Source organism: Lonchura striata, chromosome 2, assembly GCF_050655825.1.
Source record: "Lonchura striata isolate lonStrDom1 chromosome 2, ASM5065582v1, whole genome shotgun sequence".
Taxonomy (NCBI): domain Eukaryota; kingdom Metazoa; phylum Chordata; class Aves; order Passeriformes; family Estrildidae; genus Lonchura; species Lonchura striata.
In genome coordinates, this window is record NC_140704.1 from 72,126,583 (window position 1) to 72,154,089 (window position 27,507).

General features: G+C 36.1%; 1 protein-coding gene across 8 annotated transcripts in view; it reads left to right on the forward strand.

The window, feature by feature from the left end:
• ATP9B (ATPase phospholipid transporting 9B) overlaps nt 1-27,507 on the forward strand; it is a 156,222-nt gene that overhangs the window by 100,356 nt on the left and 28,359 nt on the right. For all 8 annotated transcript variants that reach the window (XM_085571539.1, XM_085571538.1, XM_085571540.1 and 5 more), the window contains 3 exons: nt 6,049-6,209; nt 17,862-18,004; nt 25,740-25,852. In XM_085571539.1, coding sequence (XP_085427665.1) covers nt 6,049-6,209; nt 17,862-18,004; nt 25,740-25,852 — 417 coding nt within the window. The remainder of the gene's footprint in view (nt 1-6,048; nt 6,210-17,861; nt 18,005-25,739; nt 25,853-27,507) is intronic.

The following is a 27,507-nucleotide window of genomic DNA, read 5'->3' on the forward strand; positions in this document are numbered from 1 at the left end:
GTTGAATTTTCCAGTATGACTGGTTATCTTAGATTACTGAAGCAATTATTCTAAATTGGTGGGTGGTCTTGAGAAAATGTTTTCAAACGGTAGCTTTTAATAGGAGGACAGTATGTAACGCAGCACAGTCCCTGCATGGATACCGGAATTCAAGGGGCTGTTAACCTTTTCGATTTCTTAACGTGTTTTGTAACGTCCTGATCATCCGCGTTCGTGACAAATACGCAGCGAAGTCGGAGAACATCTGGTCACACAGCATCTGACTGCTGCTGCCTTAAGGTGCCAGCCTGTGACTGTGTAAAGGTATAGGAGTGTAGGGTTTAAGGAGGATTCCTGAGCTAGGATCTCCACAGACGAGCTCGGAACGGTCTGAGTGTGAGGTGCCAAAGCCGAGCCGGTGCTCCGAGCGCTGCCGGCCGAACCAGCCGCCGCCGGGGAGGCGCCGTGCGGCACAGACGGGCGCGGGCGCCCTCTGCTGACCAAAGCGCGCATGGCAGCGCTGCCCGGCCCAGCCTCCCCTCCCGCCTTCGGGCAGACCGCAGCGACGGCCAAATACCCACGGCTTGGCTTCGTTGCTCTAAGACTCATTCTAAGAACAAACATCCGATTGAAGAATGTTTAGAGACAGTACTGTAGTTTACCAAACTGCAAAAGTGTTAATGAAAGCCAGATTTATAGTCAGAAGGATATCAAGAATGAGTCGTGTTCCGTTTCTGTCATTGGGATCATTTGAAACAGTATGTTTTACTACAAAAAGACTAAATCGTTGGCATTCAGGTAAACCAGGATACAACTGAAAAAGAAGACACACTTGGGAAGGCTATGAAATCTGTGACTAGCATTTGACAAAACGAGTGCCTTACTTCAAACAACTGAGCCCTATCGAAGTGCAGTTATGGAAATAGCTCACTTACAGTTTTTATTGCAGTAGACAACTAGAGAGAGCTAAGCACCTCTAAAATCCTGGAGAGGATTATTGAGCTTCAATCTGAGTATCCAGACTCAGGTGATGTTGAGTCTGGAAAAGGCAACAATATAAAATGAATGAAATAATGAGACAGAGAGAGAAAGAATGGTGTGAGTCCTCTTTTTCTTTTAGAATTATAGATATTTCTGTTTACAAAAGGGAATTCTGCTTCCAATGTGATTATTTTATTTTAAAACACATAAATATTCATTTATGAATAGTGTGTTAAAGTAAAGCTGGGCAAGTCAGAAGGGTAATTTCAAAACATAATAATAGTATTCTCCTTTTAAGAGCAGTTAAACCTCTGGTTTTGAATATGCATCAAAATACTACCAAAGTATACTTGAGCTTCTCTTTCATTGGATCATGAACTGTATTTCTTCTTGAGTTCTAAAATTTCTGCTGTTTTCAATGCCTATGCATTGGAGACTGACTGATTTATGTAAGAATACAGAAAAGTAATTGTAATTTGTTTCTTTGGGGGATGCAATTAACACTAAATATATAAAATTTATTGTTGAAATCAGTGTAGAAATGACATAATTTTGTTCCATAAAACTGCAGTATTAACATGATACCAAATATTTCAGTTTGCTCAAAGGTTTGGTTGTGTGATGAATATTTTTTATGAAGGATAAATATTTTTTTTTTGCCAAATGTAAGACAGAAAATGTTACTGGAATCAAATGAACTATTTAATGGTAATTATTTCTGCATAAGTCAAATGGAGTGGACTAAATAAGTAAAGTTTATTTCAGTTTTATGAACTTAAGTAGAACAGTTGTCCCCCTGCATTATTCCTCAATTTTAAAATGAATAAAACTTGTAAAAGGTTTTTAGTGCTTCAGAAAATGTTTTCAAAGTTTCATTTTTGCTCTTGCAGCTAAACCAGTGATGAGACCATGTTTAAAAATTGATATCAAAAAGCAGGGACAGATGACTTTTTTTACTAAATGGTTGCTGTAGATATTTTTGTGTTTTCTTTGCTTTTCCCACCTTTGAATCTACTGATTAAAAGAATGAGAAAGATACTGATTAAACAGTGTATACTGTATGCATACTGTATGCAAGATTCGGTAGGTTTGGCATTAATCAGGTCAGGTTTGTAGAGAAACATATTTGTGCAGACCATTGCATGAGTAGAGGGAATTAAGGCAAGATGCTTGCTAAACCTGAGTTTACTTGTTTTGATTCTTAGTTATACTGTCTTTATGTGATTACCTGGATTGCTAAGCAGTCAAGACTTAGAATCATGCAAATTAGGAGATTTATGAAAGAAGAAACATTTACAGATTCCAAAGTTGCTCATTGTGGTTTTTGTGTCAAAGATTTAGGTAGATAGATAAGGATGTGTCATTTTATTTCGCTTTTAAGCACAAATTAGTAGCCTGTTATTTCCAGGGGCTATAGGGAAGGTTTAACAGATTATTGAAGCAAGTCACGGGGGTTTGGATAAATGCAGCTGACTGTATAGTACAATCTATATAATTTTTTTTTATAAATGATGGAATGCTACTAATAATTTTTGTTAAGCAAACCTTGGTTTTGCCACCCTGCAGCTGAAAGATGTATTATTTGAATTTTAGTATTTTTAAATATTTATTGTTACATACCATTTACATCTAAGTGTAGGCTACAATTAATCAAAACATATAATATACTGATATTCCAGGCTTAATAAATTAATTTCAGAGCATGTATTAAGAATAGGAAAGAAAATTTTATGGTACAAATTAAAATCCAAGTCCCTCTCAAACATGCATACCATGAAATTTCATTGTAGTCAATGTAGTGTTTGGCAGTGCAGAACCAGGCTGATTACTGAAATATAATTACCTTTGTGAAGGAATTTGGTTGCAGGGGGAAGTCTGTCCTAAGACTGTGCCTTAATACTTCAACAGTATTAAAGTAGGGCACTTAAAGGCTATTTGTGAGCAATTATTTGTAATACACTTTAAACTGTAATTGAATAAAAAATGGCTGAATTGGACTATTTTGAGAAATCTTTGTGATTTTATAACATTTAATTATCAAATTTTGCGTTTCAGTATTCTAGCATTTTAAAAGTTCTTATTTTCAAAGTAATATACATTTTACAGTGCTAAAAGAATTGTTCTATTGCTACAACAATAGCTTCAGAAGATAACCTTTCCTAAAAGTTAAGCATCTAGGGCAGAAACAGCAATATTGTTGTTCACATATATTTCAGTTACTGGAAAAGTTCTTGTTATTTTCAGCTTTTTAATTAAATTAATATTTTTCTTATAAGATAATGAATTACACCTTGTGGCCCAAAGTGTAGACTTTGAATCATTCCCTCATTCAAATATGAAATATTTTAAAAACTTATCAGCTTATTTACCATGCAAACAGACAATTGACGGTATAAGCCATTACTTTATTGAGAACCATTATCTATTTAAAACTCTGAGCATAAATTAAAGAGGAGCTAAATGGAATTGTGGCTGTTGCTATTAGTAGCATTTTAATTTATACAGGCAATTATTGTGTTCATTTTCATTATCGTAGAGCAGCCCCTTTGCAAAACTATTGTGGTTTTCTTAGACATTACATACAAATATTCCCTTGGAGATTAAAATTTCCAGTGGTGTGCTTAATTTTGTTGTTTCAAAGAGAACAAATATTATGACAAGTAGAAGAAAATTTGTTTTAGTAATATGGGAAATAGAAATAAACATGGAAAATTACTCCAATTCTTAATTAATCTATTTCTAATATTTTCATAGTTATTCTAGTTACTCTTTTCCAAAGAAAATAAATAGCTTTTGTAAGATGGCATATTTTACAAATGCTTTGATAAAATCACAGTCTAGTTAAAATGGAGTTTATCCACTTTTCCAATATTCAAATGAATTTTAGAGAATGTTAATTAATTTCTACATGAAATTTATCTGGCTAGTTCAACAGAGTTTCATTAGTTGACTGCAGAAATTGTTTTAGTGGAAAAGCACAGAATTAAACTAATTAAGTATCTTTTAGTACATTGGAGTAACTAGTTTTTGAGAAATGGAAAATGCATTTCAATTAAAGCTTACTTTCTTTGTGTGCCTTCTTAAGCAGAATTTTGCAATTGCCTTCACTTACTATAGTAAATAAAAATATTAAAATTTACTATGGCAAATAGTATGATCTATATTAAAAAGAATGGCATTATTAGTAGTAAATCAAGTGTTCTTGAGCAAAAGATTTATAGCATGAAATGTTTTTCAGCATCAACTTTTTATAGTAATAATACCTCTCCAAACACATTTTTATTTGGTCCCAAACTTAAATTCACATCTGTCTTCATCAATTAGAAAGGTATTAATGCTTTGAGTTAGCTACATATCAGTGTGCAGTGGACTAAATTTAATGTTTCTGTCCTAAAAGTGGCATTCTTTCCAAAGAAGCACTTTATTCATTTCTGTTCTGGGGTGGGGTTTTTTATGGGGGGTGGAGAGGGGAGAGATAGGCTTTCACTACCATGATGCAGGGGAAAAAAAAGTGTGAGGTAGTAGTTATGCATATTGCAAGACAGTGATTCTTTATTTTATTACAAAAAAAGACCAACTCTAGAAGGCCAGATTAAATCATTCCTTTCACTTTTTAATGGGATTTGGATGAATAGAGTAAAATATGCACTTTGCATTCATTGATAGCATCTTTAGGTTGAGGTAATTGAGTCTTTTTTCCCTGACTGAATGAATAATGACTTCATCTGATCCTCAGCGAGGCCTGAAACTTAGGCTGCCTTTGTCAACGCAAAAAGATCTGGGCTTTGAAACATGCTCTACTTCCCTGGCTTCATTTTTCTTCATTTTAATCCAAAAACCTATTTTTCTCAATAATTCAAGCATAAACTATGTAGTAGTTGAAGCAGCGGAAATTGCAAGATATTTGTCCTCGTTGTGCTGCTTTTTAAATGCAGCTGATAAATCAGCCGCTGTGGTCTTCAGCTGCCTGATTCTCTAGGGAAGGGACAGCCCATGTGTAAGCAAGATTGCTGGAATTTTTAAGAACTATATTTAAAGTGCTTCTTTTGCAGACTGTTTGTTATCTAAGGAAGTGTTATGTTTTACTGGTCTTACTGGCAAGACTTTGAGATAAAAGGGGCATCTGTGATGGGGCCTAGGAAACTCTTCCTGACATAGTTTTCCCACATATTTTACTGACTACTAGAGCATCCCAAAAAGTAGAGGAAAAAAACCCTAGCTTACATCATACATTATTGAAATGATGAGAATTTTAGTTACATAGCTTAAATATATTTTTTTCATGAGAAACAGTGGTTGAAAGATAGCTTCTCCTAATGTTTTACTTAAAATGTTTCTAAAACAAATACCTTTTTATTCATGTGAAGTTTAAGCTCTGTTTCACTATATTGATTTGAAAATGGATATTCCACTTGAATGTTGTTTTTATTATTGTATTGGATAAGTGAAAACTTTATACAATTAAAAGTCATTTCTATGGCATAGGTTCAGATTTACAGAGTGGGATGAGAGCATAGTGACAAGTCGCAGTGCACTTGTCACACAAATAAGAAGCCTGTGACTTCTTATTCATGTGATAAGTGCACTGTGACTTGTGCCTGTTAGTTCTTGAATCTAACAAGTATTTGATCTTCTAGCAGTCAGTGAGCTCCCTACAAATATAATACACCATGCCAGTATTTTTGCTGCATGCATGACAGAAGAATATTGTCCCTGCTCATTTGTTCATCTGTAATTATCCTTTCTCCTTGCCCTTCTGTATTCCTGTCCAACAAGGAATGGAGAAGGGATGTGTCAGACTTGAAGGTATTCAAAAGACTTGGCTGGGACAATTCACATTGGTTCTGGGAATTGTTATTGCTACAAAACCAGGGAAAATCTTTTGTGTGCAAGCAAATGTGCAAATAGGAATAGCAATCAATGCAATTATCAAAGTTCAGTTAATTGTTACGTTCATGTTAATTGTTAAATGCATGGATTTTTAATAGGTAGGAATAACCAAAGCAAACAATTGTTAATTGTTTGCACTGCAGAAGCATAAATTTAAGAAAAACTACTGACTAACTTGATTTCTTTTTCCTCCTTCAGGTTGGATTGCTGGACCTGGAGCTGAATCAACTGACCAAAGCCCTGTTTTTGGCTTTAGTGGCACTATCAGTTGTTATGGTAACTTTGCAAGGATTTGTAGGCCCGTGGTATCGCAACCTTTTCCGGTTCCTCCTCCTGTTTTCCTATATCATCCCAATCAGGTATGTATAAGAATGAAAGCAAAATACTGTTGCCTAATTTCACTGTATGTGGCTTTCTTGAAATTTATACTTGCTTCTCATTGCAAAGGAAATTGATCTTATCAGGAAGCTGAAGGAGAAGGTGCCAACAAATCTGCTGATTCTTGAAGGATCACTATACAGAAAGCAATACGGTTGTATTTTTTCTTGTATAATGTTCATCTTGCTGGAGTAATCAGGATATCTAATCCTTTGCTAGCATAAATGTATTAATAAGGATACAAGGTATATGAGAAAGAGGTTTCAGGAAGCATGCAGTTGAATGAACTGCTAGACGCATTGTGGAATTTTTAATGCCTTAAATACTAAAAATATTCAATTTCTCTGGTTAAAATACAGACATTTTACCCCAATAATGATTAATTTAAATTGGATGGCTGAATAATGTAAGTGCTCTTTTACAATGAGAGGAGTTTTAACATGTAACCAAGTAGAGACTTGCCCTGAATTAATTAATTCATTAAGCATGAGTACTGTATATTCAAATTGCAGATAAACTGGAACACGAAATAATATCCATGTGGGTAATCAAGTCTTCTGTGGACATAGAAATGAGAACACTGGCTCTGAACTGAATTATTTTATTTGCATAGGTATTGCCTTTGCAAAATAGAATTAAAATACTCAGTGTTTAGATTAAGGTAATTGTTAATTTTAGATCCTCTTTAGAACTGTTCAGTTTCAGATACATCATTCAGTAAGCCCAGTGATCAGCTGGAGTTACCAGCATCTAAACTGTAGCTAGATTTAAGACCTGTCCCCTCAGGCATGCACGCAATATTTAAGTTCACGTAGTAAAGGAAAGAAAAATAACAGGAGGATTTCATTAAGCCTTTTAATCTAAGCTTACATTACTTACACGTTACTGTGGTCACATTTTAAAGTACATGTCTGTGTGAAGGAAATTGTATCATATTTGACCAATGGGATACTCAGGAAGCCTCACTCTTAACATTTTATAACTTAATGGACTTTATTTTTATAGTACCTTTGTGTTGCAAGAGAAACTGATTCTGTGGGAAGTTGAAGGAGAAGGTTCTGGCAAATCTGCTGGAACCACAATTTTGGGATATCTTTTTGAACACTGTCACTGTCATAACTCCTTTACTGCTTGAATGATGCTATTCAATCATGTTGCCATCCCACTCTACACACCCAGTTACTAAGTATTAAACAATTTATCCATGTGAAGAGGCAAAAAGGCCTCCATTCAAATGGTTAAGTGTACATTTTACTCAGAGATGCACTTTAAAACTTCCAGGGGAGGGGAAAAAGAGCTAAGGATATAAAGGATCACTTCTAACTAAAGGATAACTTTTAACCATTTTAATGTTTTTTTTACTGGATGCAAGAGGATTAAGGCCATAGAGGTGTTGTAAGTAAATTTTGCTCTATATTGAAAGTTCAACATATACCATTGAAAAAACATGTTCACTGAGCAGCTCCTTTTCAGTGTAAGAGTTCTTTAGAGGACTTGTGGACTAGGTTTTCTCCAAAAATAATTTCTAGCATGTCTAATCCAATTTACAACTGTTTGTGAGAGATAATATAAAAACTAAAAATATTAGGGAATATGGTTGGTTTAGTTCATCAGACAGGAATTTATCACAGAATGCTTTCCTCCCTAGAGATTTATCTGTTTCTCTACCAAATTTTCTTCAGCTCAAATCTTCATAAATACAGGGTTGCTTCCCACACTGTCAGCAAGATGAACAACTCAGTCATGCTGGTGCTAAAATATGGCTACACTTCCCTTCCTCTCTTCTGTATGTTAAGCATGGGAATGACTTAAGTTTTAGGCTGTATTTTGAGTGTAAACTCTCAAGGATGAAGATTACAAAGCAAATGACATTGAAGCACTAGGTGTTGTATCTTCCCATTATTTTTAAGATAGCTATGTGGGGGAAATAATGAAATTACAGATGTAAATGAAAGGTTAGAGATTAGGATTCACTGCTAGAGGCAAAGCGTATCTGGACTCAGACACATATTAAATGTGTTGCTTGATAGTTTTAGAGAATTCAGGAAGTTTCTAATTGTGGAGCTTTTTTGCAGTTCTGTTTGGCTTTTGGTTTGCAGAGCAAGGGAACTTCTAGGTATGCAATAAAAATAGCTTTTCATGGCTAGATGTTTTTGGTGAAGATCATCAGGAAGATGATGATAGAGTTAGTAGAGTTTAACTGATCTCTGTGCAGCCTCTCCTGTAATTAATAGGAAGAGGAACTTTTCAGATGCATCAGAAAGAAGATGGTTCCTTGTGTTTCAGCTGCATCCTAAATACTCATCTAGATCTAGCAAAGTGTTATTTAACTTTGTGCAGGGTATCACTGAGGGGCATGTAAGACTTAAGTATAAACATAAAACAACTGTAAAAAAAACCTAACAGCACAGCAAAATAAAAACCATACCAATAAGCAACACTTACTCACCCCTCACCTCCAAAAAATCAGCCTCCAACATTGCACACATTCTGTGGTGTACAAGGAATCAGGAAAAATGGAGAAGAAGTAGTAATAAACAGGTATCAAAAGCTTAGTCCATCTCTAAACTCTTAAGTTAGAGTCATTATGCACAAAATGTTTAGAACAGCCCCACCCCCCCAGAAACATTTGGCCCTTTAAAGTGTTGATGTGATTGATATTTTCTTTTTCCATATGGAGAAACCATAGCCCAAGGAACCTCCATAGGCAATCTGCTGCCCTAAGAAGTCAAGCTATTTTAATTTCTTAAGATTTATCAGGGAAAGAGGATATAAAGCAAATCCTTGACAGACTGTCCAAAACAAAGTAAATTTCTCTGTGATTTATCTTCACCCATTATCTGAGTTTTTCCATGTTCCCTAGCATTTTTAGGCTTTTTTTCTAGTTGGCTCTAGCCAGCTAGACTGTATCACCTAGTGCAGTTGTCACATAGCAAGCTAGCAGGGTGTTGTGTCTCACGACGCTCCGAGCGGTTGCGTGCTGGGTGACGAGGGAAGAGAGGTGCGACTGTTCCCCTGTGAGCTCTGCAATCCCAGTTATTGGCACAGGGATAGATGGAGGCGACACAGGACTTGGGGTGTTCCAGACGGGTTTATTAGGTGGAGAAAATGGAGCCCCAAAGACCAGCTTGGGAGGGCAAACAAAGGTTTTATACAGAAAGTCAGGAGGAGAGGCGTAGGAACAATAACCACTGAGGGCAGAACTGGGGAGGGGTCTAAGGCAGGACTGACATATCATAAACCTATCAGGGGAAATAGGGGAGTGGAATAACATAAAGTAACCAACAGGGTGTCAGGTGTAACTAAATGGACAGGGAACACTCTGGAAGAAGGGGAGGGGACTAGAAGGAGTGACAGGGAATTTTCTAGGGAAAGGGACAGGGAAAGGGAGGATTGACAACTTGGATGGGAGGAGGTTAGGGAAGAGCTTGGGAAGATTGACAACTGGGGAGGGGAGGAGACTAGGGAGGAGGGAAATGAATGAACATTGAGCAAACATTAATTGAAGGCAAAAACGCACCACAACAGCAGGGATGTCCACACTGCTGCTCTGTGATACCTGCATGGAAGTTCTTAAGTCTGTGATGTCACCTTTACTTTTTTAATAAGGTGCTTTTGTTGAACTTGTATTTTTGGATTGTCTGTTTTCTGAATGACAAGGGTCAGATTTTTGAATTTTAAGTGCAAGAGAATAGAAGAGGCTTTAATCAGTGTAGGATGCAAGATACCAACTACTACAGAGATGAAAATTCCGATGTGTGTGTATATGGATGTAGGAAAGATGTTAAGGCTGTTAGGGAGGCTTGTTGCAAAATTATTCTGTTCTTTTCCCCAGCCTTGAGTACTAACATGTCTTTATCAGCTCACTTGAGCTATTGTAGCAAATGGTTCAGAAATCCAAGCTGAAGAAAATACTTAGTGATGGCACTGCCCCACAAACTGGATCCCTTCCATCACCAGTGGACTTTGTTAATTCATTGTCCAGACTTCTTCACCACCTTGAAAGACAAAGTGAGTTGCACTTTGTGTTAAGGTTTTCTGTATGTTTGGGTTTTGTTTAAAAAAAAAAAAAAGCAAAACAAAACCAAATAATGTAGCCAGGAAAGTTTTTCAAGATAATTAGCCAAACAATGTTTGGTGAAATTGCTGCCTCACAGATACAGATATGTGAGTCTTGTAGCTGTATGTGCTTCTTCTTAGCTGTTAAGAACTGTAGAGGATTTACCTTAAAATTACAAGATATTGACTGGGGATCTGTTAAAAATGTGTATCATCCAGGCTCTATATTTAATAGCAGTTTAAAGCTGGATTGACATCATTTTAGAAGGATCCTTTAGTTTTAGTGTGAACAGAAGCTGAAATGTCTCTTGTGCTTTCCTTTGTACACCCCAACACTCCTTGTAACTGAGCTGTTCTGACAAAAGAAGCTGTCCCAAATGACTGGAAGGAGCTGCCTTGCACTTAAGTAGTAAAGTTTTGGGGCACTTCATGGCTTCCAGCTGGGTTTTTTTTTTTGGGGGGGGTCTTTAAAAGAAACTTAAATGCTTCAAATTATCTGAGTCTGTTCTCAGGGGCAGTGAGGAAAACACTGCTAGGAGGTCTTATGTCTGAAATTCATTAATAGTCCCTCAAATACCAGATCATAGAGACAGGAATTTCTGTATTTTCTTGAGATTCAGGGAACTCACACCTGTGCAAACTGTCTAACAGCAGAAAGCAGCCATGCTGCTTTCAGTCATGCTGTAGTTTCTGCTGTGTTGAAGCTCTAATCCATATAGATGTGAGAGTATCAGTATATGAAGTCTCAGAGAGACAGAGTATATATTAGATATATGATTCAAAGGTTTCAATATGGAAGAGCTAAAGAGCTGCTTATGAAGTAGCTTAAGCAAGTGATTGAATACACATTTAGTGTATTGTGCTTTAATACCATATAATGCAATCTCTATAGAGACCAATAAACATTATGTGATGCTTCATGACATTTTACTAATTAATTTTGCAGCAGAAGTTAAGGCGTGTCTCTCTTGTGCTAAGACTGTCTTACACTGTCCAGTGCAGTGCTATACTACTGCCTGAGCTAGCCTTGTGCTTCTCTTAAAACATCTGATATTCACGCTACATAAAAAAAAAAATAGAGAATCAAAAAGTTATTTAGATTCAAGTAGAACTTTAAGATCATAAAGTCCAACTATTAATCCAGCACTGCCAGTCCAGCACTAAAACATTTCCCTAAGTGCTAATCCGATCTGTGGGTCTTTTAAAATACCTCCAGCGATCTAGACACTCCCACTTCCCTAGGCAACTAGTTCCAATGCTTGGCAACATTTCTACTGAGGAAATTTTTCCTAATATCCCATCTAGAGTTCCCCTGGTGTGACTTGATGCTGGTTCCTCTTGAGACTGACCCTCATCTGGCTATGCCCTCCTTTCAGGCACCCCTGAGCCTCCTTTTCTCCAGGCGAAACACCCCCAGCTCCCTCAGCTACTCCTCATAGGAATTGTGCTCCAGACCCTTCCCCAGCTTTGTTGATGTTCTCTGGACGCACTCTAGCACATCAATGTCATTCTTGTAGCGAGGGTCTCAAAACAGAGCACAGGACTTGAGGTGTGGCCCCACCAGTGCAAGATACAGGGCCGATTGCTGCCCTGGTCCTGCTGGCCACTCTATTGCTGATACAGGCCAAAGCTATTGGCCTTCTTGGCCACCTGGGCACTGCTGGCTCAGGTTCAACAATAGCCAACCAGCGCCTCACAGGTCCTTTTCCGCTGGGCAGCTTTCCAGCCAGTCTGTCCCCAGCCTGTGGAGCTGCCTGGGGTTGTTGTGGCCCAAGGGCAGGACGTGGCACTTGGCTTTGCTGACCCTCATACAATGGGCCTCTGCCCATTGACGCAGCCTGTCCAAACCCCTCTGTACTTCCTTCCTTCCCTGCAGTGGATCAACACTCCCACCCAGCTTGGTGTCTTCCACAAACTTACTCAGGAGGAGTTAGATCCCCTTGTCCTGATCATTATTACAGATATTTATAAAACAGGACTGGCCACAATACTGAGCACAATCAGTCTAAAAAAGAAGTCATTTTTTAAACTGATCTATTGTAGTAAATCTTCCTCCTTTCAAATCTTGTAACATTGCCTATTTGCTCCTAGGTTTTGTTTCTGGTTTTACAGCAAGTAATACGGCAAGTTTTACAGCAAGTAATATTTTAAATATTATTTGTATTGGACCTCCAATATGAATATTGTCATGTTGGTATAAGAGGCCTAATGAAGGACAGACAGCATCTGAGCTGATAAATGTGATAATAACAAAGAAATATTTTTCATAGGAAGTGATCACTGTCACTGTTCCATACATGCTACATCTCTCAAGCAACGCCTGTAAGAAATTCACAGATAAATTTTTTCATTATTTATTCCCTAGATTTCCTCCTGGATTTTTGAGTTCTATGTTACAACAAGTAATTATCTGTATCTGAGTTGCATTTAGCCCTTGAAAAACTGCATGTACCACAGTCACTATAGCAATACAGTGTTGATACACATTTTTTGCCACAAATATTTAATCATAAATGTGTGGCATTGAGTTCTCTTTCAAAATTGCATTCGCTCCCAGGGTTTAATGCAAAATGCTAGGTGTACCTTCCTTAATTTTCTTTTATATGCTCACATAATAGACAAAATTTAAAAAAGTTAGTGCAAGAGAAGTCGTCAGACCAGTTATCAAGCAAACAGAAACACAGTTGTGAAGCTCTTCTTGGGAATGCCAACAAATAGCAAAAAAAGCTAAATAAAAAACATACATAGTGGACAAAACAGAAAGGAATATTATATTCCCATTTCCTTGTCAAATAAAATATGAAAGATGGAGAAATTAAAGGATGACCTGTAGGTTGATTTTCATTTTCTTAGATCCTTATATAATGTTGTACTTAAATGAAGTAACTTCTGTTTTGTTCTATTTTTATTTGTTTAATGCCAGTTAATATCATTTACTAGGCTCCAAAAAATCAGTTTCTCTGAAGATTTAACTTTCCAGGCATGTTGAATTGAAAATATTTTTAGTTGTTTCTTGACCAGTAATTTAAAAGCTATTCCATTTTTTTCTCCATTTTGAATAATGCATATATCAGTGTATAGTTTATGGCTGTTTCAAGGAGGGATATGTTAAGAAGGTTAGGGGATGTAGCCATAGGAGATTTGGTACAGTTTTGGATAATAATGAGACCCAAGTATCACCTTCAGTATCATTTTCATAGTGAAGAAAATCCTGAAAATAAGACTACATCTCAATGACTTCATTTATTTTAAAAAGTAGATACCACTTTGGGTACTCATACTATATGTGGAGTTTTGGCAGTGCTCTGGTGTTTTGGTTACAAAACTCTTACATATACAGAACTGCTCAGGAAGTTAGGAAAAAACCCTACCATCTAATTTTTAGTCAAAATCATACTTGAATTTTATTTGACACAATATCGCTTTGTTCACAAAATTGTCATTGCTAACTTCAGTAGGTCTTGATTGCTTTTCACTGAGTCATGAATGGTAGAATATTAGTGGAGTTTCTAAATGTATTTGCCAAACTTTCTTAGTGAAAGCCTTTGCTTATTGGCAAATTTGTCATTTTGAAAAAAAAAAAAACCAAAAAACCAAAAACAAAACAAATCAGACACCTTTAGAAGGGGACCGTACATCATTACAATTTGTGGGGGGAAAAAAAAAAAAAAAAAAGACATTTAGAAATCCTGTAAATAGGAGTGTGTTTAATCTAAAACATTTGTGTTGTTTTTGAGGGAATAAAAGCAGAACTATTCGCTTTTAACATTTAGTTAAATGCAATGTGGATTCTGAAATGTTGTGTTATTTATTTATTCTGAAGCTGAATTGAAGAGGAACTCTGTCTCTTAATGGAATAAATCCCCAAGCTAGATAAAAATTGCCTTAGGATTACCTGCTCTAGGGTAACTGGTGCTGAGGTGGAGAGACAAGAAACATTGTATTACTGTTTTTACTAAATAGCTCATTCTCTGCAATAGCCTTCAAATTCCTATATTAATATACTCTTCCTAAATATTGCATGGTAATTGGTTTGCTAAAAATTAGTGTTACTAATGCAACAGTTGCTAATGCTACATTGGATGCTGTTCTGTGTGTTTTCATTATTAACTAATGTGTTTGAACTTTGTTTAAATGAATTAAATTGAGAAGGATTGAAAACTGGTGAATTTAAAATGTTTTGGTTATATAATGAGGTTTCCTAAAGTCTGCAAAGAAATTATCAGAAATGATAACTAACATTATCGGGCACTGAAAGTATCTTTGTTTTGAGTGAACTTAGTGTCTCCTTGTTTTATTATGTAAAAATCCTTGGACTTTTCAGTGAAGTATTTTTATCCATTCCTGTGAAGCTCTGTTGGAGAGGTTTCTAGTTTCAAAAGCAAATTCACTATTAATAGGCCATCAGCATTTTTAGTATTGCATCAATTTCCATAGTGTGCTAACCAATAGCTACAAGGATTTCAAAGATAAAGATTTCCTCTTAAGACAAAAAGCATGAAGTGAAGAAGTCAGAAAAGGATACAGTGTACAAATTTTAGAATTAATACTAAAAAAATAATCTATGGCACTAATTTTTATTCCTGTTTATTTCTTTATTCATCTTAACAATTCAAGCCTGTACCCAATGTCTTTCTGTGTGCCAGAATGCTGTTTTGGACTGTCTTAGTCATTGGGGAGACATTATTTCTCTATAGACCAGCAGTGCCAGCTATTAGGTCCATCAGCATAAGGGCGTACATTCTGTTCTACTTAGTAGTGCATGCTGGAAAGCTAGAGTAATTCCTAAAATGCCATAATGCTTTAAAATATGGATTTCTCCTCACTGCTCAGCAAGAGAAGTTGGAGTCTTATTTCCTTTTCTCTTTTTTTCTTACCTTTAAATTATATTCAATTATATTATAGATAAATGTATGGAGTGTTTAGAACATCAAAACCAAGGGATACACATAAAAGGTGCAAGTAAAGATGCTTGCTGCACTTCAACTTTGGGAGACTTTTTTGATGTTACTTTACTGTAACACAGTTTTTCATATCTGAACAGCTGCAGAGCTCCATTGGTAGAGCAGCCATGTGGATGTCTCTGTGTGTTTGCCATGTACCTGAGACTGAAGTGCTTAAGTAGTGTGTCCCTCTCAGAATTTCTATCTTGGTAGATAGTCTAAATGCCCCTTTGAAGTGGGATGGTAAGCAGCTTTCATTATTCAGTTAATCCACTTGCTCCTGGCTAGAGCAAATGTCCATCTGTTTTTAAATAAACTAAGTGGGCTTGTGTTTCTCATGTCAAGTTAGATGGCATCCTTTGTACTTTAGTGGCTAACTAGCAGGTTCACATCCCTAAGAGGAGTAAATCTTTTGCTGTTCCTTTGGTTTCAATGTGAGGTGTGTTGCTTTGGTCTTTGTATTAACTCTGAAAGTTAACAGATAATAAGAATGCAATTTGCACAGTACTGGCTCTGGATTGAGTAAGATAGGGTAAAACTGTAGTTAACCAGTGTGAGGCAAGTTACTTCCAATATTTTTCTCACTATATTGTAGCATTTTCAGTAAAAAGAATCTGTAGAGTCCTCCTTCTGTTGTCTGTCCTTTTGTTACATATATTTGCATGTCTGAAGGCAGATGAAATTAGGGAAATTTTAGGGAAATTGCAGGACTAATTGGGGTATATCACCACAGAGAAGGGTAATTCTCAGATGATGACGATTTTGGTGGGAAAATAAGATGTAGTTAAAGCATAAATACCATCCTAAATGGTAAATCTTGTATCTAAAACATATGTTTCTTTTCTGCTGCAACATGTTTTGTCTTCTGCTGTACAAATTCAGGAGGTAGGGGATGTAGAATAAACTTTTTTTCAGTGTGTGTCAAAATTTCAGATCCTTTCACAATTCTAATTAAATGCATCTCTTCTTTATGGGATAGTGCATATTGTGACTCACTGTTCCCTGCACTATTACCTCACGTAATTCACAATCTGTTGTTGTGATTCCGAGAGGACAGATGAAAACTCCTGGTACCTGCTCTTTTTATTATGCAGTTAAGTCAGGATGATGTCAGGACTCTTACAAAGCACATTAGCAGTGTTTTGATCATGATACATACCTTTGACCAATTCTAAGAGTTACATTAATGTAAACCTGTTGCTTAACTTGACACTCTTGTGTTGGTAACTTAGCTACAAATGGTTTGCAGAATCACAGAATATGCTTAATTGGAAGGGATTTATAAGGACCATCCTTGAGTCACACATGTGCCTGAGAGCATTGTTCAAACACGCCTTGAACTCTGTCAGGCTTGGTGCTGTGACATCTTCCTTGGGGACCCTGTGCCAGTGCCCAACCATCCTTTGGATGAAGAGCCTTTTTCTAATATTCAAACATCCCCTTACGCAAATCAGGCCATTCCCTCAGGCCCCGTCACTGGTCATCACAGAGAAGAGATCAGTGTTTGCCCCTCCTCTTCCCCTGTGAACAAGTTATAGACTATGATGAGGTCTCCCCTCAGTCTCCCCTTCTCCAGGCTGAACAGACCAAATGACCTCAGTAGTTCATGTAGCTGCTGTCCTATCTCTGTTTTCAGTATTTCTGCTAGAGCAGAGTCAAGAGAAATCAACACATGCCTTTTTATTAGTCACTGCTCCTCTGACCTGGCAGCAGAAGCATGGTGAATAGCCAGAGGAAACTAGCATTTAAATGGTTTAGAACCAGGTGGATAGAGTTTTGTGTTGGAGCATTTTATTATGGGGAAGATTAATGTGATCAAATTAGTGAAGACTTTTTTATTTTAACATAGAAATACAAGATGCATCTTAGTTCTTATATGATGAAGACACGGAAATACTAAAAAATGAATGCACAGAGTGAACTGGAAAAACATACTTTTGATTTTGGACTTCCGTGTATAATCAGTAAAATTTGCTGTAAATTGCATATTTTCTGTTAGTGAGCAACCCAAAGATTACTTCATGCCAAAATGCTGTCACAAGGGCGCATTTTGCTGTTTCATACTTTTCTCTTTTTATGACAGACCCTCTCTAGCTACATTTTGGGAAGGACAAAATTAGCATTGATTTGTTGATTAAAGAGGAACTGACAAATACGGTTGTACTATCCTAAAGAAATAATGTTGTTGGTTGTTTTTTAAAAAAAAATACACCAGTGACTTGAAAAGGTACAAAAATATTTGTAATTTCGCATCATAAAGAGAACATTGGAGGTCTTTGGGTATGTTTAGTGGATAAAAACTGTGACTTGAATAGTGATCTGTTCTTGCTATATGTTACCCCTCTGTATAAGTTTACTAATGTAATTCAGTTGAGTCTTCATGAAGTATTGGAATCTGTCTCATGCAGAATACATCATACTGCACATCTTCTGCTATATCTTCTAAAATTCTGGGATGAAGCCTGTGATATGTACTCTAGAAACAAGCACTGTTCCAAAATTTGGTGCACATAAGTTTATGATCATTCTTTTTTCAGATATACTAAAAAGAGCTTCTAGTGTTATTTTTATGGTTATCATTTTCACTTTGCCTAATATTCACACTGATTATGGTATAAATTTCCTTTGCAGTTTACGTGTCAACTTGGACATGGGTAAGGCAGCCTATGGGTGGATGATTATGAAAGATGACAATATTCCTGGAACAGTTGTTCGAACTAGCACCATACCAGAAGAGTTGGGACGATTAGTTTATTTACTAACGGATAAAACAGGTATATCAGGTTACCATTCTGAAATCTGATAACTTCTATAAAATTTCTAAATGTAATTCTATGAATATGCTAATGTAAGAGTAGATTTAGACTACTGATTTTTGTTTCTCAATAAAATTTTACACATTTGCTGGAGGACTTTTACAAGTACCAATAGGCTTGGGTAGGCCAGTGCTTAGATATTAAAGTCAGCTTTTGGTAGTACTCTGATTTATTCCGGTGGGAACAGCTCTTCTATAGCAAGAGGATACTGTACAGCACATGTAAGAGTACCATATATCTTCCTCTGAAAAGACTCTGGAATAGCACTCAGGATGCTGGTTTATTCTGCACTTCATTGCTACTGCAATATTGTATGATAGCAAGTTTTGAATGACCTTTGAGAGAGCAAGTAATTTCCAAAACAAGTCACAAGATCAGCCTCCAAAATTATATCTGTTGTCCTGGTGAAGTTACTTGCTCTTTATTAGTTACTTTATTAGTTACTGTTCCAAGACCAGTTCTGGAGCTGCTGAATAATTTCACCTTCATAACTGTACTCTGTTTCTGTACCTCATCTGGTGTCCTGGGATCCCCAACCCTTACTGGGATCAGAAGGTAAGTACTGAGAGTGTGAAGAAGTAATAGCTTGTGTTACACTTTCTTGTTTCTTTCTGAGATTGAATAAATAATTTCTGGTAGATATGCATGGGTTTTTTTAAAGAAGCTTTACTTCTAAACGGAGGAAGTTGTTTCTCGAAAAGCTTGAAGAATTCTTTTACCGGTTTTAAGTAAAATATAGTTCAAAATCATGAAAAGCTGCTGGGGAGGGCAGGGGTTGGCATTTGTAATACTGCTCCAAAAGCATAATACACAATTTATATCTCCTTCTGTTTGAAATGGTTCTCTATTCCCTCCCATGCTAACACTTCTGTTGCTGCATATTCAAAATGAAGTGTAAATATATAATATATCATCACATTTTCAAAATATACTTTCCTTTTTTTTTTTCTATAGGCACATATGGTATCCTATATACATCTGAATGTTGTTCTCCTATTTTGTAAAAGGAAAATATATTGCTAACTATAGTGTGACAATTCTTCAGAGCAAGTGAATGATTGTTAAACAAGTCTTATTTCAGTTACCTAATGATTTGTATACTATTTGAAACTGCTTATTGATTTTGATTGCACCCTTCATCATGATAATTTATGTAACTTTGAGTCTTGTCACACTGAAGACTTGAAATAAGTAATTTACAGCTTATGTTTGGAAAAAGATGTTAAAAAATAATTTATTTTCAAAACCATGCAGTAAAGTTAACTTACAAAGTAGATTCTAGTTACAAAACACTACTTTCTAAGCAAAATGAATGTAAACTTTTTAAACTTTGCTAGTAGAGATTACAGACTGTTGGTATTCAACTGCTAAGGCTTTTCAGAGGATTGAGGTCTGCTGAATTCTAGTGGAAGGTCTGAATCTGTACAATAATGATGTAAAAATGAAAGTGAAGGCCATACTCTAAGGCAGTAGTTTCAATGTGTTTTAGAAAGAAGCAGAATCAGCAACCTCACTCTATGCGCTTTTACCCGAGTGTCAGCTGAAAGCTCATGTAAGTGAAAATAAGCCAGGAGTCCTGGAGATGCCACCAGCTTCACACGACTAACACTGCTCTGTTTTAATAATCTTAAGTGCCCTGCAAATTTTAAACTGTTCTTCATTCTGGACAAACACATTGACAATGTTATTTTTACCCAGGTCTATTGGTAGCTGCTTCCAGATTTCTTTCCTGAGTACATTTATTCTCATTATGCATTTTATGATAAATGTGAAACATACTGTTAGGTAATGAACAAAGTCTGTACTCTTAATCCATGATTGACATTACATGATTATACCATTTATAAGAGCCAGTCTCAGCACTTTCTTATTTGAATTTTCATTTCTAGTCATATAAACCAGTGGATTCTGTTGTTCTGCCCACTTAAGGCCTGGCTGTCAGAGGATAAAGAAAGGAGTCAGTTTTGTAGCCATCTGCCCAAGTGGGTGCTACTAAAAAACAGCACTACAGAGTTAAAAGTAAACAGGCAAAGTTTTTCTCAATACTGAAAAGGAAACGGAATCCAGAGAACTGTCTGCCAAAGTCTTATATTGTGGCCCAGGCTTCACTGGAAATGATTGAGAATTAGTTGTTGAGTCTAAGGAGCATTGCATTACTAACATAATTGCAAGGTAGTCCTTTGTATGATTGTAAATTGGGTTTGTGCTTTATCAATAAGCTTTTTGACAAGAAGCGTCCATCACAGTGGCTCTCTCATTTGCCACAGTATAATAGAAAATGAAGTATCCCAATAATTGCATTATAGTTTCCTTATTGTGGGACAAGAAAGCGATGTGGTATAATTAGGTTTGATTGGAGTGCATGTTTCCGGTAAGATCTGAAATTAATGATGTTGCTATAGTGACACATCTGCGGCCACCAGTGCGTGAAACATAAAGTAATTCATTCGACAAGAGAAGACATCTGTTAACTGCAAGGATGCAGAGCATATTGACACTGACCAGAAATACTAGACGTTATGTGATAAATGAACAAATGATGCTGAAACAGGAGGACAGATAATTTGTACTTAATCTGCTGGGAGAACTTTAATCTTCTCACTGGTTGCATTTGACAATGCCATTGTTTAAAGAACAATGCTGCAGAGAACTCATAAATTTTAAAACTTAACTCAGGGTGCAGCCTATTAAAGGAATACATTAATTCCTTTGTTAGGGAGTTTTTATCTTCATGTAGAACAAAACCATTACTAAAAACACCCAGTAAAACAACAGGATTTTTTAGGACTCACATTTTAATTATAGCATCCATTACCCATAATGCCATGTTGTTTGTACTTGGATCACATATACGTTTGACAGAAAGGCATCATCCATTATGATGGTGGTAGCAGTTTGCATGAGCATGGTTTCTCATGCTCTGCAGGGTACAAAAAATTCTAATGGTGAAAAAAAAAATATTTGGCAGTATTTAATGTGAATTTTTGTTTCTTTGGATGTGGGATAGAAATCCACCTGCTATTCACAACAACTGCCGGTGTGTTCAGCTAAAACAAACGTGTAGTCTTCCAAATGTAGTTGTTTACTAATTAATGCACTTGTATTTGAGTTCTGTAATTAACATTTTAGTGGGTGTTTGGACCAAATGAGATACTTAACAGATATAATCGTTGAACAGATGGGTAGAGCAATGGGATTCTTGAATATTTTTGGAAAATCTGTGTATTAGAGGTTGGTGTATATGGACATTTTTGTTAAATGTGCTTAGTGCAATGTACTATTAGAACAGTGAATTTCAGTAATTGTTTATGAAAATTAATCTTTTTAGTTACACTTTGAGTCTTTACCTCTTCAGTGCAAGCAACTAGAGAGAAAGAGTGATTTGAAAAAGTTGATGGAATAACATCTCCTTCCTTTACTTAGATCTATATTTATGCTCTGTCTCTAAGATTTTTAGTACCACTAGGTTTTCAGGGTGAGTAGAGCAGACTAGAAATTAAACCTTTTGATGGAGACATCCTACAGGAAGATTCCGGACTAAGGAATCCTTACTTTTTGTCTTCCGTTGGACTCACATTCACTGCAAATATCCAGCAAGCATGATGTTGCTCTGAATACACAGAATATCTGTGGGAGGCAGAAGGCACAGAGGAAGGAGGTACTGCTCTTCACAACTGTTTGTCATGGTTTAGGAGTGGTACTCCCTAATTCAGTGCCCCCAAGCTACCTGTTACCTCTACTGTGACCTTCTGCCCAGGAAAGATTAGGCTTAGCTCAGTTCTTTTGGTCTTTGTCCTCATTCTTAATGGGTTGTACCAGGACTTACTTGGTTTGAGGTTTTGTGTAGGCTGTGTTTATGGCATACTTATAAATGGAGCAACTGAATGAGCAGATATATACTATGTATGCTTTCCATGAGTTTTTTTCATTTGCTTCTTATATTTTTACAGGGTTCATAGAAAAAGGTTTGTATCTCCAGATTGTTGTCAACAGTCTAATTATCAGACTGATTAGGCCTGATTTCCCTAAAAGTTTCCATGGAAATGTTCACACTTACACTTACTTTTTATCTGTTTAAGCAAATAGCTCAAACAAAGTACTCAAGTTATATGAAAAGTTACTCATCCTCTTAATTTCTCACAAAGTTACTAATTTTTCTCTTGTACATATTTTCTTGATTTTTCTTATTTTGAACTTTTTAGGTTGCTGGTATTGGTCCAAATTGCCAGCTAGTAATACAAGATCAGAATGATCTGCATCTGCTTCTCAAAAAACAACAACAAAAAAATCTCTGCTGCTCTGTTGTGAATCACATCTGTTGCCACCCAAGGAATGATGCCTTCAGGACTTTTTCCTTAGAAATTAATTTCCTCTTTGCCTGCTTTACTCTGTGTTTAATGATTCAATTGTAGGAAAGAAGGAAAAAAAGAAAGTTCTTGGCTTCAATAAAGAACACACTAAATTTTTCTCCAGCAATTCTATATTAGCTTTTTTGTCAAGCTATTTTCCTTATGTGGTACCTGCATTCCAGAGCTAAGTTCAAGAATATATAATAGTAGTAAGGGATGATATGATGACTAATTTGCTTTCTGGAAGCTTTGTTAAAATAAGCATTTTAAAAATCTAATAACTCTTTGTAGTAGCAATGTCTTGAAAGTGTGGAATTGATAACTAGGTCTTTAGAAATATTATTAAAAATTGAAAGTTCCTTCACTGTTCTATACTACTTACTACCTTGAGCAGACTAAAAGAGCTCAGTTTTGTGTTATTTTTCTTGTTCAAAAAGTGGGCTATATTAGGAAATCTGCCTCTAGGTATTTGAATAGTTTGCATCTGGAGGTATAAAATACATGTTGTTCTGTCATGGAGTATTAATCTTCAACTAAAACACTAAAATTTAAGGCAGAACTGCTGCTAAAATTATAATATGACCAGTTGGCACCATGTAATGTATGGAACAAGTTGGGAATTTTTCTGTCCCATTTTGCCATTTCATTCATTAGAAGTATTTAGAAGTAAATTCTTAATTTGCACACATGATGAAATTTTATTTCCACGTGGATGGCTAAAAAAGGTATATTATTTTAAGGTGGGTTTTTTTCAGAATTTTTTGGGAGTATTTTCATAACTTCAGCTACCCCTGTTTATTATGGCTGTTCTTGAAAGTCTTACACTAATCTTGAGAAGCATGAGCAAACTGGAATTGTTATTTTTTCTTTTCTTTAATTTTAGTTATTTGTCATAGATATTTCCTATTAACATAGGTGATAAAAAGGATTGTATTAAGAGACGTATAAGATGCAAGTATTGAATCAGGATTTCCAGCATGTTTATTTCAGTGTCTTTGTTGATTCTTTTTCCTCACCTGTTTTTCCTAAATCTTCTTCACTGGCTCCTGTTTATTGCAAGACAGGAAAATCCATACTTTTCTGTGCAGAAGTTTTTCTTCTCTGTTTGCTAAGAAAGAGGAGGTGGAACACACAAATTTTCCAGCCATCTACCTTTCCCTCTCTAAGCGTGATATGGAGTTGGACTGATTTAGTGGTGTCAGAAGAAATAATTTTTCCATATAATGATCATAGGGATAATTTTGTTTCCTGCTTAGTTTGCCCAAGCAGCAATTACAGAAATAGTGGGACATGGATTTGACAGATGCCTGCTGTCTCACCTTTTGACTAGCATTTAGTTTCACAACTCCTAGAGAGAGCTTTTTTTATTCAAAGGCTTGGCAAAGTCAAGGACAGTGAGGCGGTATTAGCACACCTGGAAAGTTAGGAAAGTGATAAAGATCGGCTTTGAAATTTCTTGCACTGAATATTTTTGCACAGTGTATGGGTTTTGTTTTTGCTTTCTTTTAGAAATGGAGATTTTAGTTTCTCATATTTATTGGTGGAAATTTTCGTGTTTCTCATGTGCAAACTGGAGATTGAATTTTTCTAATCTTGAATTAAAGTAAAAAATGGAATGAAATTTAATAAAAGTTCTCAATAAAAGTGCAGCTTCTAAAAGTAGAAAATAAGTAGGTTTATGTGATTACTGTAAAACAAAATAATTTCATTTTTCCATGTATGAAAGTAATTGAAAATTTCCAATTTGCTCGTTTTAGAGATCTGGAACTTTGTCTTTCTGGGCTGTTTTCCAGCCTTGGGAATGCTCAGCTTCTCACGTAAATTTTTAATAATGTATACATATTTTGTAGAGAATTTATGCATTTCATATAAACCTTATTTTAATTATTTTTAAAAATTCAAATAATATAACTATAGAAAGAAAAATCCTCAAGAACACATAAGGAAAAGCAATTGGGAAATGTAGTTTTTAATGGTAAAGGGGGAATTCGGAACAAACATCTTGTAGGGGCAAAACAGAGGGATGGGGTTTGATAATTCAGTGTGGTGGTACAACAGTAGAGATGAAATCACTGTACAGGTATCAGCAGGAAGTGGGAGTGGTAGACATCTCAAATGCACCTGGGAAAGACGTGACACTTTTACAGCCCTAATGAATCTTTGAAGATCTCTGATAGTTCAAGCCCTGTTAAGTGCATAAACTGGATATTGACTGGCCAGACAGTATTGTTTTCCTGATAATTATTGCATATGTCATGCTTTTAGTCTTTTCTTCTCCTGTTGCTTAGCATGTGTTTTGGTATACTGGGATAAAGCTGTGAAATAAAAATAGTTAAGGTAAATAAAATAATTATGAAATATTTTATTCTATAATATTTATTTTGAGATAATTTTTTATACTCATTCTAAAAATATTGTAGAAGCTTCAAGAATGTCGACTCTGGTACCATTTTTGATTTATTTTTTTATGATCATACTTATGCCTTTTAATGGCACAAAACTGTCTGGTTAAATATAGGAATAGCTTTATACTATTTTTATACTTGCTCTGCCTGAGTAGCCATAGGGGAAAATTTTAGGAAGGGCCATAATCAAAATAATCTTTTGTGAGCTGACCATGGAAAGCTAGGCAGTAGTGACCCCTTTCTGTCTCACATACACCATCAAGTAAGGCTGAAACTCCCACCCCTCAATTAGAGATTTTCCAAACCAGAGGATGTGACTGGTTGGCAGAGGTGGATGCAGTGTCAGTCTGACACCCTGTAGTTTCTTACAAATGTGAAGTGAGCACAGAAACACTGATTTTGTTTGTTCTGCCTTATTCTGCTAGGAGACTGAGTTTGTCAAATTTGCAAGTGATATTAAGTCTTAATGACTTAATCTAGATAATACTGACACTGAATGTACCCAATTGCCAGAATGCCTGCCTTGGTATATGAAGTGTGGAAAACTTGTATGAATTTTTGGGGCTTCCTGTAGCGGGTTTTTTCTTTAGACTTTCTGATACATGGTACAAACTCTTGCACTGGCTTCTGAGAGTCAGTTCCATCCACATACTGCAAGTTCAATTTTTTTGTATATAAAGAAAAGGTTTTGTCTCTTCAAGTTGTGTATTTAGTTATTGGCAAAATCAGCTTGCAGGTGGAACCAGTGACTTCTTCCAGAATGACTAACCCCGATATTTCTCCATAAACATTCCTTTAATTAACTAAATTGATGCTAACTCATGATACATTCCTGCTTTCCAAAGGCAAGATTATTTTGTGAGGGAGGGGAGAGGAAGTGTTTGTGGCAATCTTATAGTTTTTTTCACTGCTTTGTGATAAACTTCTCCTTTATTGCAGGAACACTTACACAGAATGAGATGATATTTAAGCGCCTCCACCTAGGTACTGTTTCCTATGGAACAGACACAATGGATGAAATACAGAGTCATATAATAAACTCTTATTCACAGGTATTTCATAAATCATTTACATTTTGTGTGGGGGAGAGGGGTTTAATGATATTGAAGCACTGTTGTTAATGATTATGTCTATAATTTGAGATGCTATGAAAGTTGTCACGTGTAGGTATCTCTTAATGTGATGGAAGGGAAAAATATGAGAGAGTACATAGTTCTCTCCTGAATCCAAAGTTCCTCATAATGCCCACTGAAAGAGATTTACTTTTCTGTTCTTCAGTAGCAGAAATCTGTCTTAACCTGTCTGTGCAGTGCAGTCTTTCTCCTGCCAAATCATCTAAGAGTAGGCTATTCATTACTGAGACTACAAATTATAAGGAAGTGTCCGGAACAACATTAACAGTAATTATATCTTTAAAGATATTAATTAAGAATATACATTAAAAAGCCACATTAATTGGTATAACCAAATGATATAACAGTAGTTGTGAAAGTAAAACTTACACAGGTATATTTAAAAATTATTTTTAAAAAATTTAAGATGATTTTGAACAGTGTAAAACTGGCAGAGAGAAAGTGTGAGAAAATTGAAAACTCCATATTGCTTGAGAATAAAGTGTTCCTGTGATATATGAGTGCTTGGTCTGGAAAGTGTGCAAGAGGATTGTCTCTGTGTGGGTCAGTTGCGGGATTCTGCAAGCATTACTTGCGTTTCCTGTGTATGTAAATTGGGTGCTTGCTGCAAACCTTCCAAAACACCTGATTCTACTCTGAGATTAGGGTGAATGAACTTCGTGCTTTAATTCTTACTTCTATTCTTTGAAGCAAAAAAATAAAAATTTAAAAAAAATTACAGAAGAGGCATCAAATGAAAAGTTAACTAGTATTTCTGTGTTGTTTATGATAATAAAAATTTCTATAACTTTGGTTTTTTTCTGTAGTTAATGTGGATACACAAACATGACTGCCTGACCCAGTGTCCTGGTTTAGGGCAAATTTGGGAGGAAACCTCCAAATAGGGTCCCTCTAGAAAGCAAATTCAAGCAGCACCTCCCAAGCACTGGTTCAGGAAAGATTTCCTTGGAGAAAAGTAGAAAAAACTGTTTATATAACAAGCGAAGTATTCGCAAGTATATAAAAGATTAATACTATCAAACAATAAAACTTCTTGCTGTTCTGAAGAGATGGCAAGTCCAGAAAGTTCTTCTGTAATTCCAAGAGAGTCCTCTGTGGGTGTTTCTTGGCTCACTAAGTGCCTCTCAGTTCCTCTGGCACTGGAAAATGCCACATCCCAGGCCCCAGTGGGCCACAGGTGCAAGCTCTTTGTGTTTTTCTGGGTTTTCAGTCCAGGGTTGATCAGTTCCAAGAAAAAGAAAAGCCACAGTCCAGGGAACTTCTTTGCCTCAGCTAGCTAAAAACTGACTAAAAGCAAAGGAGAGCTCTGTCTTGCTGGCCGTGCTGCAGACAACAGTCCATGAGAAGGAGTGCAGGGGAGCAAATGCAGTTTCTGATAACAAACTCCACACTTCTCCCTCCCTTTGCTCTCGGAACCAGTCTTAAAGGCAGAACTTAATATCCAGCATAAGCAGAATGGACAACTGGGGATACAAGCATCATAAAGTCACACTAGGACACCCAGTTAAGTTTGTAGACTGACCTCCTTTCTGTGTCCTCATTTTCTTTCGTAGAAGAACTGTAGGATCAACAAT